At 42.4% G+C, this 14,553-nt stretch overlaps 1 protein-coding gene across 1 annotated transcript; it reads left to right on the top strand.

The window, feature by feature from the left end:
- Positions 1-5,285: 5,285 nt before the first annotated feature.
- Positions 5,286-12,906, top strand: LOC110964003 (NACHT, LRR and PYD domains-containing protein 3-like). Its single transcript, XM_051960607.1, has 9 exons — positions 5,286-5,371; positions 5,481-5,559; positions 5,872-6,091; positions 6,330-8,133; positions 8,212-8,385; positions 11,291-11,464; positions 11,587-11,760; positions 12,049-12,095; positions 12,206-12,906. Exons 1-9 carry the CDS (start codon positions 5,304-5,306, stop codon positions 12,730-12,732), a joined length of 3,267 nt encoding a protein of 1,088 aa, XP_051816567.1. The 5' UTR covers positions 5,286-5,303; the 3' UTR covers positions 12,733-12,906.
- Positions 12,907-14,553: the final 1,647 nt, after the last annotated feature.

Genomic DNA, 14,553 nt, shown 5'->3' on the forward strand with positions numbered 1-14,553 from the left:
CCGGGGCTTCACGTGGCTACTGCTAGGTCAAATTTCTACCTCACCAGTTTTTTAGAATTTTATTTTTTTTATTGTTTTTTATAAATCTATATTTACATCCAGCGGATCTGACTGTTTCTGAAATGCTGGAGTTGTAACATCTGTCCTGATATTGATCATGAAGTACTGATCAGAATACTTTGGGTTAGCAGTCATCCCTGAAGTTTTACATGAAAAAAAAAATCTTTACTTGTGTTGTGAACTTTGGTAAGAAGCAGAAACTTTCGCGTTGCCATGGATACATGGGTGTTAAATTTAGTCCATGTTTCATTTTGGGATGCAGTCCCAAAATGAAAATTCAGAAGAACTCCCTCTGAATCCCAACCCTGTACCACTGTGTGCACTGCATATACTGCATATCTCAGACCTCTTTATATTTAATCCCAGCAACGTTACTCTCATTCTAAACTGTTTTAACTATTATTAACAACATTTCTTTTTATTTTACTGTGGTTACTTTCAAACATCCATCCATCCATTCTCTATACACCGCTTTACCCTCACTAGGGTCGTGGGGGGTGCTGGAGTCTATCCCAGCCGACTCGGGCGAAGGCAGGGGACACCCTGGACAGGTCGCCAGTCTGTCACAGGGCTACATATACAGACAAACAATCACACTCACATTCACACCTACGGGCAATTTAGAGTCATCAATTAACCTCAGCATATTTTTGGACTGTGGGAGGAAGCCGGAGTGCCCGGAGAAAACCCACGCATGCACAGGGAGAACATGCAGACTCCATGCAGAAAGATCTCAGGCCCAGGCCGGGATTTGAACCGGAATCTTCTTGCTGCAAGGCGAAAGTGCTAACCACTACTGCACTGTGCAGCCCACTTTCAAACATACTCTTTGAAATATACAAGATCATTAGATCTCAAACAATAAGATTCAAGCCATCATAAAAAGTTCCATCTTTGAGCAGACAGTAACAAAAAATCATAATGCAAAAGACAACTAGTGTTATTGTCTGAACCATATGTAGCTGCATGTCAGAGCCACACAAAATAAAATATATACTATACGTTTTAATATGAAATGCTTATTTGCAAAAATTCACAAATGGTTATTTTTGTTGAATCTTTATATTTGATTAATCAGGTATGACAAGTTGCACCACAAAAAGAAAATTATGAAATAAATAGGAAAATGTAAGTAAATACAACAGTGCTCTAGAGTTTCAAATTCTAGAAATGTACCGAAGAAAATATATATTAATATGGGGAAGGCTTACTCTAATGGAGGATTCATCAAGAGAAGCTCTAATACAAATAATTCCACTTTTTAAACCTGGATTCTGTGTGAAACAGCTGATCTACTGGGTGTGCAGAGGAACACAGAACATTATTTACCATCAGATCCTGTGTTAATGCGTTTAACGCTGCTGTCCCGCATGCGTAAATCCTCACCGCTTTTTAATTTTGACATTCTTGTTATTTTTCAGTCTCAGCCCATTCCACAATGCTTCTAAGTCTTAAATCATATAACAATGTGTTTATTGCTGCCTTTTTGTATTTTAGTCCACGTTGTATTGCCCAATGGTGCACTGTGGGACTCGATGTAATAAACAAACAGTAGAGTCCTACCTGGGTCTCGCCCACAGGTTACACTGGTTCTGACGTCACTGCTCTTTGAACTTTAACTGAAGTTATGAGGATGTGAATGTGTCCTCAGATCAAATCACACAGACGGAAGGACTAACGAGGGGGAACGAGCAGCTTCTTCTCTCCAAATGTTTCCTCGACATATCAAGGTGGAAAGCGTCTGAAGTTGATCTGACGTGAGTTCAGCGGGTGAGAATCCTAAAAGAGAAATCTGTACATGTCTGATCATCAGGATCCCACTGTCGTATCACTGACTTGCAGAACAAATGTTTCTTTGTGCTGATTGGCTGCTTTAAATATCTGTTTAATGCTTGTAGGTCTAAATATTGTTAACGTTTTCTCTACTAGTTCAAGATCCCTGATTTCAGAGTGATTTTTATATATTATTGTCAGTGATTTGCTGGTAAATTTCACAACATTTTGACCAATCTGATCTCATGTGATCAGTAAAAAATGCACAGAGCATCAGAACTGGTTGGACAGCTTGGATCAGGGTGGCTGTGGTTCATTTATTTTGAACTGTTAAAACTCTTTAGTGTTAGATCAGGATGCAACACAGCATAAGTCTGAAATCACAATAACACAGATGCTGACTGTTAATAGATGTGAGGGCATTCAGATCATTTTCAGGACTGTAGTCAAAGAACAAGCTCCAACATCTGTTTCTGCAGAAGGAATTCAGACCTCTTGACTTCTCTGTATTGTGTGTTTCATTTTAAATGGATGTGTTTTGCAGATTCAAAGGCTTCATAAATTTTCACCGGTCGATAGGGTTGTGGCCACCAGGGGGCATTGGTCATAATGCGATACAAAGTGTTCCCTTTTTCCCCCCTTTTACTCATAACAGAGATTACAGATATGTACGCATCGCTAGGTGTGTGATTCTATAAACAAGAAACAATGGAAAGAAACCAAGAATAAGCACACAAAAGTGCATAAACATTTAACAACAGCTATAATCATAATTTAAGCCGCAAGCGGCGTCAAAAGGCCCTCGCCGGCCGCCGACCTAACCCACCCCGTTTTTTTCTGGCGAGTGTACATCAAAGTTTCATCAAAATATTTACAAATGTGCAAACAGCAGCAAACAGGAGCCATGCTCATTCATTGCTGCATTATGACAATATGTGACATGTTGGCGATCGCCACAGCAACGCCGTCCAAAATACTGCATGGATACCATTGTCGTTTTTCACCTGCATGTGTGTCAGAATTTATGTGTCAAATTTGGGATGTTTCCATGGTAACAGGTAAATTTAATGTAATGGGAGATTTTTCACTTGGGCCCATTAGAATAACATGGGTAACTTCAGCCATCGCCATGGTAACACCGTTAAAATTACAACATGGTTACAATTTGCTTTTTTGATCGGGACCACATGAAGGAATAGTCACCCAAATTTCATTTATTTCTGACAAACTCATAATTTTACCCACTGTAACGCCGATTGTCAAAATTTCACTGTCAATGTGTCCAGGTAGGAAGGATCAACTTGCATGCTCGACTATTCGTTGTCTGTGTTGCAAAAGCAATAGGCCCTTCACCCTGGGCTACCAGGGGCTCGGGCCTAAAAAGAACATATCCAACCTACCGGTAAAATGCACACACACAGAGCAAATGACAGCCAACATCAAACGTATGCCTGAACAGTCCCAGCAAACACTCTCTTCTGAAACTTCTACCAACACAAAGAGAGAGTTCTCCTCTGCAGAGCGGTCGAGTGTCGTGGCCTCTGATTGGTCAACGTCTTAATTGTCTGTTGAGCTGGCCTTTTCCAGCTGTCCTTCATCACAGACACATCTCCAGGATCATTACAGCAGACAGGATGCAGCCACAGCAAGGATTTTCACTCAACAGCAACTCTGTTATTCTGACACAGACTGAAGAGAAAATCACACTTTTTCAGGCAGATTTTGAGATTCTAACAAACACAACGTAGATGTTCAAATCCCAGAAAGAATTTAATGACATTTCAGGTGTACAGTGTCACCCTTTCAAACAATGAAAATGTATTTTTCACCGTCATCACTGTGTATTTATGGGTGATTCTGTGGCTGTGTAACCATTGTAGATGAATAGTTCTAAATATTTGAGCCATGTCAGTGAGAGTAGTGAGAAGTAATGTTGTTGTTGTACTGAGCAGGTTGTTGTGTTTGTGTGAAGGTGTGTCTCTGCTATGAATCAGTGTGAGGACAGAGAGGAGGGAGTCGATCCCTCTGAAACCACTCTGTGTGGGCAACATGAGAACCAGACCAAAGCTCAGAGGTGAGATGAACATCTCTAACTGTCCATGACTCTTCTCTATGTCAGAGCTTAGTGCTCATCACTGACCATCATTATTCACACTCAAAGCTCTGTGTGTGTGTTGTGTTGAAGAACAAAGCAGCAGAACAGACCAGGTTCTCCTGCTTCCAGCTGTGTGTCCATGAAGAGTGACTGGTCCACTGGACCCCAAGACACCCATAGTAAAATATAGCTTTACTATTTGTGATACAACAATGGGCTGTTGTGCAAACATGTTAAATTCCTTTATTATGTGAAATCACAACGTTTGCAGAGCAGAAACATGTGGGTTAGTTGTAAATATTCTGCCAGAGTTTTGACACCACGCACACTTCTTCTGTGTTTTTCACAGTAGTGAAATTTCAGTTTTATTTATTGGGTGCTAGTTTACAACATAAGCCATTTCAAGAATCTTCACATAATAAATTAAAGACCTTACAATATTAGATCAGAGTAAGAAAGTCAACGATTTTCTTTGAGCAGCACTTACAATGGGGGAGAACTCCTAGAGGACATTCACTCTTAGACAATGTTGGTAGGAAAGCCACTCCTGAGAAGGTTCACCATTGTTCCATGTTTTCTCCATTTGTAGAAAATGTCTCTCAGTGTGGTTCTCCGCAGTCCCAGAGCCTCAGCAATGGCTTTGTAATGCTTTCCAGACTGATAAATGTCAATGACTTTGTTTCACATCTGTTCTTGAATCTCTTTAGCACATTGCATCACGTGCTGTTTTTGGAGACCCTTTCACTACTTCACATGTTCTATTTACTGATGGTTAGATACAACAAGCCTGGTAGTAACCATACGTGGATGTGGCTGGTGAAACTGAACCCTGCACTTAACTGCACTTAAAAGCTGCATTTTGTGTTTTCTTCATCTTATGGGTTGTCTGATATCAAAATTGGTTTGATGATCTGAAACATTTACATGTGAAAAAACAGGCAAAACAAGATATTTGAAAGGAGGCCTTGAATGAAGGCTAGCAATTTGGTGGCTGTCTGGCATACACACAGGAAGGGCCTCTTGAGTCTAGCAAACACCATTAAATACTCAACCATGGAATATGACAGATCCTAGATGTAATTGTTTTCTCAATTTTGCCTTTCCCCTACAACAATTACATGTATGAATGTTGTTGTGAAACCTTGCAATGGAAGACTAAACTATTGCAAATCCTGTAAATTTGAAGCGACCAAAACTGCTTTAAAATTGTCACACATTTTTCAGAACGAAAATCTGCAACTAAAGAGAATGGGTATTTGAGACTCAAAGATTTTCAATAGAATATTTCTTCAAATTACACTTGTGTGGGGTTGATTTTCTTTCATTCAGGATGCATCAGCAAAGACCAGTCTCTCCTGAAGCCAGGTGCTTGTCCATGAAGAGTGATCGGTCTAAGTTTGAACCCACTGACTTCAAACATGGACACCCGTCTGTTGATGAAGGGTGAGAATATAAAGTTTGGATTCTGCTTTCTCTTTCCAACAGTGAGAACATCATTTACATTAAAACCTTTAACAAAGTCTGCATGTGCTAAAGTTGAATGTTGTTGCAGCGTTAACCAGCAGAGCTCAGAGGATCTCAGAGGTCAGTCTGTCCCTCAGCATCAAAAAGATCTGGACTCCATATTGATGGTGAGAATTATTCTACTTTCAACACTTTACTGTCACATTAACCTGACAGAAGAATTTGTTCTGATAACTGATGAAACATAGAGGAGACACACAAGGAGTTTATGAAGTGGATTTAGATTACTGCAGTAAATCCAACCTTCAAGGTCTTAGTGTTCATTAACTGTTGAAATAGTTTCAGCCATTGATTCCATTTTAACTATGATTTTGGTCCAAATGGTGTTGACACTGCTCTTATTACTGGATTTTAACAAAAATTGGAATTTGTCTTAAGATTCAGTTGAAAGTTTAACTTGATATATTTCTCTGTTCCAGTTGTTGGAGGAGAACATCATCAGTTACGTGAAGAATGAGATGAAGAAGATCCAGAAGGTTCTGAGTCCAAATTACCCAGAATGCTTAGAGAATCAAAGGGAGGAGGAGTTGGAGGGTGAGGATGAAGAGCAGAGGAGGAGCAGCAGAGAGTCATTTCTGAAGATCACACTACACTTCCTGAAGAAGATGAAGCAGGAGGAGCTGGCTGACTGTCTGCAGAGTAAGAGGATTTTAACAACTTTAATATGACAGAAAAAGCAAATGGAGGAAACATGGGAGAACTTTATATTTCCAAACTCTGTTGTTAATGTGATGTAAATGTCTGCATCAATCCTATGAATTTATCTTGACTGAAAACACTCTGAAACCATTTCCAACTTTGAAGCTTAGGTTTTTCAGATTTACTGTGGGCACTACTTAATTACTTTTCTTGTTTGTTTGATTGATTGTTTGTTTAGGAACTATTAGTTTGATGTGCCAGCAAAAACTCAAGTCCAGCCTGAAGAAAAGGTACCAGTGTGTGTTTGAGGGGATCGCGAAAGCAGGAAACCCAACTCTTCTGAATCAGATCTACACAGAGCTCTACATCACAGAGGGAGGAACTGCAGAGGTCAATGATGAGCATGAGGTCAGACAGATTGAAACAGCATCCAGGAAACCAGACAGAGCAGAAACAACCATCAGACAAGAAGATATCTTTAAAGACTCACATGGAAGAGATGAACCAATCAGAACAGTGATGACAAAGGGAGTGGCTGGCATTGGGAAAACTGTCTTAACACAGAAGTTCACTCTGGACTGGGCTGAAGACAAAACCAACCAGGACATCTACTTCACATTTCCATTCAATTTCAGAGAGCTGAATGCGCTGAAAGAGAAAAAGTTCAGCTTGGTGGAACTTGTTCATCGCTTCTTTACTGAAATCAAAGAAGCAGGAATCTGCAGCTTCCAACACTTCCAGGTTGTGTTCATCTTTGACGGTCTGGATGAATGTCGACTTCCTCTGGACTTCCACAACAATGAAATCCTGACTGATGTTACAGAGTCCACCTCAGTGGATGTGCTGCTGACAAACCTGATCAGGGGGAAACTGCTTCCTTCTGCTCGCCTCTGGATAACCACACGACCGGCAGCAGCCAATCAGATCCCTCCTGAGTGTGTTGACATGGTGACAGAGATCAGAGGGTTCACTGACCCACAGAAGGAGGAGTACTTCAGGAAGAGATTTAGAGATGAGGAGCAGGCCATTGGCATCATCTCCCACATCAAGATATCACGAAGCCTCCACATCATGTGCCACATCCCAGTCTTCTGCTGGATCACTGCTACAGTTCTGGAGGAGCTGTCAAAAACCAGAGAGGGAGGAGATCTGCCCAAGACCCTGACTGAGATGTACATCCACTTCCTGGTGGTTCAGACCAAAGTGAAGAAGGTCAAGTATGATGGAAGATCTGAGACAGATCCACACTGGAGTCCAGAGAGCAGGAAGATGATTGAGTCTCTGGGAAAACTGGCTTTTGAGCAGCTGCAGAAAGGAAATCTGATCTTCTATGAATCAGACCTGACAGAGTGTGGCATCGATATCAGAGAGGCCTCAGTGTATTCAGGAGTGTTCACACAGATCTTCAAAGAGGAGAGAGGACTATACCAGGACAAGGTGTTCTGCTTCGTCCATCTGAGTGTTCAGGAGTTTCTGGCTGCTCTTCATGTTCATCAGACCTTCATTGAATCTGGTGTCAACCTGATGGAAGAACAGACAACATCCTCCGAGAAGCATAAAGCATCTCAAGAAAAACCTACTCTAAAACATCTCTACCAGAGTGCAGTGGATGAGGCCTTGCAGAGTCCAAATGGACACCTGGACTTGTTCCTGCGTTTCCTCCTGGGTCTTTCACTGCAGACCAATCAGAATCTCCTACGAGGCCTGCTGACAGAGACAGAAAGTAGCGCACAGACCAATCAGGAAACAGTCCAGTACATCAAGAAGAAGCTCAATGAGAATCTGTCTGCAGAGAGAAGCATCAATCTGTTCCACTGTCTGAATGAACTGAATGATCGTTCTCTTGTGGAGGAGATCCAACAGTTCCTGAGATCAGGACGTCTCCCTACAGATAAACTGTTTCCTGCTCAGTGGTCAGCTCTGGTCTTCATCTTACTGTCATCAGAAGAACATCTGGATGTGTTTGACCTGAAGAAATACTCTGCTTCAGAGGAGACTCTTCTGAAGATGCTGCCAGTGGTCAAGGCCTCCAACAAAGCTGTGTAGGTGGATTGATAATTACACTTATTTAAATATGTTTAAAATGTATAATGAAGAATAAAAGTTGTTTTTATTTTCAGACTGAGTGGGTGTAATTTGTCATGGAGAAGTTGTGAAGCTCTGTCCTCAGTCCTCAGCTCTCAGTCCTCTAGTCTGAGAGATCTGGACCTGAGTAACAACGACCTGCAGGATCCAGGAGTGAAGCTGCTTTCTGTTGGACTGAAGAGTAAACACTGTGAACTGGAAACTCTCAGGTCAGGATACAACTGATTGTTGATCAGTTCAATCTGCTTTCGGTTCATCTTGGTCCAGATATTCAACATCTTTTGGATTTTCAATCTTGCTTCTTGAGTTGGGAATACAATTAGTTCTTTGTCATTTCAATTTTGCTTTAACTTCGTGTTGATGCACATGCTCAATGTCTGTATAATGTCCCCAGTCCATTCTTCCATTGTTGTTCTTATTTTTTTGTTTGTTTGTTTATGAGATTAGATTATTTTGATGCATTTTGAGCCTTCTTTATAAAGGAGTTGAAGAGTGACATGAAAGATGGAGGAAGAAAGTAGGGGGATTGACCTACAGCAAATCAGACTATGAGCTGGAATCAACTGTATTCATGGATGGCCTACTACGCAACCAGCTTAACATCTTGAGTTCTTGATATGTTTCTGCCTCCAGTCTGTCAGGTTGTCTGCTCACAGAAGAAGGTTGCTCTTCTCTGGTCTCAGCTCTGAGCTTCAATCCCTCCCATCTAAAAAGCTGGACCTGAGCTACAATCATCCAGGAGACTCAGGAGTGAATCTGCTTTCTGCTGCAGTGGAGGATCCACACTGGAGACTGGACAGTCTAAGGTCAGGATCCAGCAGGTGTTGCAAGTTTGTCTTGAAGAGCCTTTCTGTTGGAACAGTTACTTGTCACAGTTCCGCTCCTCTGTCCTGTCTCTGTCTGTCTGGTTGTTTACCATCCTCTCCTCTGTCCTGTCTCTGTCTGTCTGGTTGTCTCCCATCCGCTCCTCTGCCCTGTCTCTCCCCCTACAGCTCAGTGCCTGAGTGGAGTCAAGCTTCTCAGCTGACTCCACTCAGGTAATCAACTACCTGCACGGCTCCCGGACAGCTGACAACCATATCACTAATCACCTACCTCTGCAATAAAGACCGGCTCAACCTTCCACTCCCTGCCAGAGTATTGAACCTGAAATCATGCAGTTCGGTTTGCTCTCTAGCCCTTCGACATTTTCTGTTTGAGTTTCTGCCTTATTTTAACTTTGCTTTCTCCTGCCTTCACGCAGCCAGCTGTCCGGGAACCCTCACTCCTGCCTGGAACCCCCACCCCTGCCTGGAACCCCTACTCCTGCTTGGATTCCCCACTCCTGCCTGGATTCCCCACTCCTGCCTGGACCCCCACTCCTGCCTGGATTCCCCCACTCCTGCCTGGATTCCCCCACTCCTGCCTGGATTCCCCCACTCCTGCCTGGATTCCCCCACTCTTGCCTGGACCCCCACTCTTGCCTGGACCCCCACTCTTGCCTGGACCCCCCACTCTTGCCTGGACCCCCACTCTTGCCTGGACCCCCCACTCTTGCCTGGACCCCCCACTCCTGCCCAGAACCCCCACTCCTGCCCAGAACCCCCACTCCTGCCCAGAACCCCCTCTCCTACACCCTGTCTTTCTCCATCCGCCAGCATTCATCTCCTCCAATAAATCATTCTCCATCCCCTCCAGTCTTGGATGAGTGGTTCTCTGCTCGGGTCCACCAACTCAGCCCCGTGACAGTTACTACTTTCTTTGGAGCTTTTCAACATGGACAATGTACAGCCAGATTAAATGGAAAGGATTGCAAAGTGGGAAATAACTTAAAATGTAATTTTGCCTTCAACTTCTCCTCCAATATCCCATTGTTTTTACCGCTTTATTAATGCAGGTGCGCAGTTCAGCCTCACAGCTTTGTTTCAAGTGAATGAAAAGAGCTGAGTTCAGTGTTGACTTGAATATATTCCCAAATAAATACCACAAGAGAAGACAAAATACCACTGTTGAAGAATCCTGGCATTTTACCTGTAGCATAGCAGATGCCTTTCACACTCAGAAGTTTTCGTGTTTATGTGCTGATGCTGAGGTAAATGATGATGTTTGCTGTTTCATCATTATGTGTTACACACCCCAACCATTTGTGCCCGCACCACTAATGGAGCAAAATTAGGCAAAAATCATTTAAAAAAGATATATATAAATCCTACAGATTTTAGATTTTGGTAAAAGGTTTTAATCACATTTAATTTCAAGAACAATAATAGAGATTTTTTTTAAAATTTCTATTTTCAGGATGAGCAGCTGTAATCTCTCAGAGATAAGTTGTGAAGCTCTGTCCTCAGTCCTCAGCTCTCAGTCCTCTAGTCTGAGAGATCTGGACCTGAGTAACAACGACCTTCAGGATTCAGGAGTGAAGCTGCTTTCTGCTGGACTGAAGAGTAAACACTGTGAACTGGAAACTCTCAGGTCCCTATTAAATGTATCATTATATACTGGTCTCATATCACGTTGGTGTTCCAGAAATGTTTTTCTTAAGTAATTTTAGGTTTCATCAAAATAGAAATCATCTGTTAAATTTCAGTTTTCATGTTGGTTATGACTCTTATTAGTCTTTTTTTTTTTTTAAAAAGTTGTTGTTTTTAAAAAAAAAAAAAACTAAAAAACCAGCCCTTTAAATTATGTGAATCTTTGTTAATGCTGACAAATTAAGCATAACTATGCACAAGCATATTGTAGGTGAAGTTTGTCAGAGGAGGCAAACAAAAGATTACCCATTTAAAGAATTATTTTTCCAACTCACTAAATATTGAAGCAGTTGCCCACGAGTAGATCCCTGGTTTACATCCAGGCGTGGAACTGGGATCTTTCTGCATGGAGTTTTCATGTTCTTCCTGTTCATGCATGGGTTTTCTTCAGGTACTCCAGCTTCCTCCCACAGTCAAAACATGCTGAGATTGGTAACTCTAATTATCCATCAGTGTGAATGTGAGTGTGCTTGTTTGTCTCTCTATGTAGCCCTGTGATAGACTCGTGACCTGTCCACAACCACCCCACCTCCACCCCCGAGCCTGCCCCCACCCCTGCATCCCTAAAGCCATTGTTGTCAAATATATGCACATTATTTTTCAGGCTAAGCAGCTGTAACCTCTCGGAGAGAAGTTGTGAAACTCTGTCCTCAGTCCTCAGCTCTCAGTCCTCTAGTCTGAGAGATCTGGACCTGAGTAACAACGACCTGCAGGATTCAGGAGTGAAGCTGCTTTCTACTGGACTGAAGAGTCCACATTGTGAACTGGAAAGTCTCAGGTCAAGATACAGCTGATTGTTGATCTGTTGAATATGCTTTAAGTTCATGTTCCTGCAGATGTTTAGTATCTATAAGATTTTCCTTCTTGCTTCTTGAGCTGATGATCAATTTCTGCCTCCAGTCTGTCAGGTTGTCTGGTCACAGAAGAAGGTTGTTCTTCTCTGGTCTCAGCTCTGAGCTTCAATCCCTCCCATCTGAGAGAGCTGGACCTGAGCTACAATCATCCAGGAGACTCAGGAGTGAAGCTGCTTTCTGCTGCAGTGGAGGATCCACACTGGAGACTGGACACTGTCAGGTATGAACAGACAGCAGGAACTCACACAGTGCAGAAGTGGATTTGTGTCACATCATTTTGGTCGGTTCCATTATCATGTCAGAAATCTTGTTTCTTTATCCTCTTGTTTCTCCTTTTCTTTTTTCTTTTTCTGGTCTTTTCTTCATAGACACAAGTGAAACCATAAGAGAAACAGTTTTCTCAAATGAGTTTCTTTATAACATCGACAAACTAAGGAACGCAGTTTCATGTTGGCCAGCAGACAGGACTCATGTTGGACAGAAAATCATTTTTTGTTTCTTCCTGCAGGGTGGATCATTGTGGAGAACAGAGACTAAAACCTGGTCTGAGGAAGTGTAAGTTTGACTCTTTAATGGACAACATATCAGGAAGTAAAGACAGAATAAATCATCAGATGTGTCAGATGATAAACTGCAGCTTCAGAGTATCTTTTTCTTTCCATCAGATTTCTGTGAACTTGAAGTGGACACAAACTCGGTGAACAGATTCCTGAAAGTGTCTGACAACAACAGGAAGGTGACGCTGGTGAAGGAGGAGCAGCCATATCCTGATCATCCAGACAGATTTGACTGTAGTCAGCTGCTATGCAGAAATGATCTGACTGGTTGCTGTTACTGGGAGGTTGAGTGCAGAGAATTTGCTCATATATCAGTGAGTTACAGAGGAATCAGAAGGAGAAGAGACCGAATTAACTCCAGGTTTGGATGGAATGATCAGTCTTGGAGTCTGTTCTATTCCAGTGGTTTTTTCTCTGTCTGTCACAATCGCAGAGAAACATCCATCTCATCTGCCTCCATCTCTAACAGAGTAGCAGTGTATGTGGACTATCCTGCTGGCATTCTGTCCTTCTACAATGTTTCCTCTGACTCTCTGATCCACCTGCACACCTTCAACACCACATTCACTGAACCTCTGTATCCTGGATTTAGATTATGGTCATCTGGATCCTCAGTGTCTCTTTGTTCTCTGTAGGACTGAGACTGTTTGGAAGTGACAGCAGCTTCATATCTGTGCTTTAAATGATGATGATGGATGATATTTCACTAAGATCTGAATCACTGTGAATTTTTTATTTAGAAAGTGTTCAACTTAAACAAATTAATCTCAGCATCTCTTAGCTGTTAATGGCTTCAGTAGTTGCCAGTTTGTGCACAAACGTGCTTAACTGAAACAGGCTGCATGATTTTCCAGTGTTGAACAGTTTTAGTTTGGAAAACAAAATTGTAAAAACCGTATGTTCAGTTTAGGTATGAAGAAATGTAGCAAATAGATAGAAACCAGTCAAAAGTACCGTTCAAAGGCAAACTTTGATGCAGCCTATGTATATGAAAGCAAGTGGTGACATCAGTGTCAAGGATTAACTGGAGCACATTGAGAAAAAGGAGTGTACAGACTAATATGGGCCAACTGCACTGTACAAGTGTCCTCAGTGTAGTGATATCTGTTGAGCCAAAACACATGAGAATTATGGTTTTCTGTTCATAGTTAATTTTAAGTTTTGTTTTTTTTAATATTAAGTAAAGGAAAAGCCTCATATTTTGTTCAGTTTCAACATGAAGGCAACATGGAAGCAACTTGTAACTTTGCACATATAATAAAAGTATATAGACCCGTATGCACACCAGTTTTTGTGGTCCCTTAAAAAAAAAAAACATCCATACCACCCGTTTGGCATGTCAAAATATGAAAAAACTGAAATCTTGGTTTACCAGACTCACACACATGAAATTCTATTGATGTTAGAGGCCTCAAAATGTGATGAACTGTCAACCAAAGACTGTATTTTTAGGAGGAAATATATGAACATGAATGTGTACACATAAATAAGAACTTTGTTGGCCCCAGAAGCCACCTACTGTCACAAGGTGTTGGTCTGGACTCGCACGGATAACCACACTACCGAGGCAGGATAGAGGCAAAACGGGTTTTATTGTAGGAGGGGGGAGTGAGTTTGGTCTGGGGTGTGAGTCCAGAACCACAGCGGCAGCAGATGGGGGGTTCCAGCTGCAGAGGCAGAGGGAAGCCGGGGATTGGCAGCCGTGGAGGGCTCCGGAGAGGAGCAGAGTGCAGCGGCAGGTGTACCAGGAGACGAGGAGGGGGGAAAACAGAGGAAGAGATCCAAAGCAGCAGGGTCTGAGTGGTTCTGAGAGGCGTAAACGGGTCTTGACGGGGACAGGAACCCGGACAGCTGGTCCAAGGCAGGCAGAAGGAGAAAGCACGTTAAAAGCATACACAAAACTCAGCAGAGTTTAGAAATGGCTAGAAGGCAACTGACTAGTGAGTCTAGTGCAACAATCTGGCAGAGAATGGATGAGTGAGCCGGTCTTTTATTGTCAGGGAGGTGATTAGTGGAATGATCATCAGCTGTCTGGGCTCCAGTGCAGCGGCTGATTGTCTAAGTAGGCACAGCTGTGACATCTGGGCTCCACACTGAGCTCTGCTGGGGAGGAAACACAAACAGGGAGAGAAAGAGAGTAGGAGGGAGAAAAAAGGAGGGAGAAGAAGAAGAAGAAGAAGAAGAAGAAGAAGGGAGGGGGTTTGGGATGCCAGGTGGGTGAGGGTGAGGAGGGAGCCCTGACACCTACAATTTGTAATTTTGATCTCTGCTTGAGCTATTTGGATACGGTCATTTGGATCTGCTTGACAGAATTTGTGTCGTAAACATTTGTTTTTCTTAGCTTGACAGCTCATATTCCAACCTCATCTTCGAACAGCACATCAACCAGATCATCTCGACTGCGTTCTTTCACCTTAAAAAAATCGCCCGCCTTCGTACTCACTCTCCTTCCCTGC

This window comes from Acanthochromis polyacanthus, chromosome 16 (genome assembly GCF_021347895.1).
Source record: "Acanthochromis polyacanthus isolate Apoly-LR-REF ecotype Palm Island chromosome 16, KAUST_Apoly_ChrSc, whole genome shotgun sequence".
In the NCBI taxonomy this organism is placed as follows: domain Eukaryota; kingdom Metazoa; phylum Chordata; class Actinopteri; family Pomacentridae; genus Acanthochromis; species Acanthochromis polyacanthus.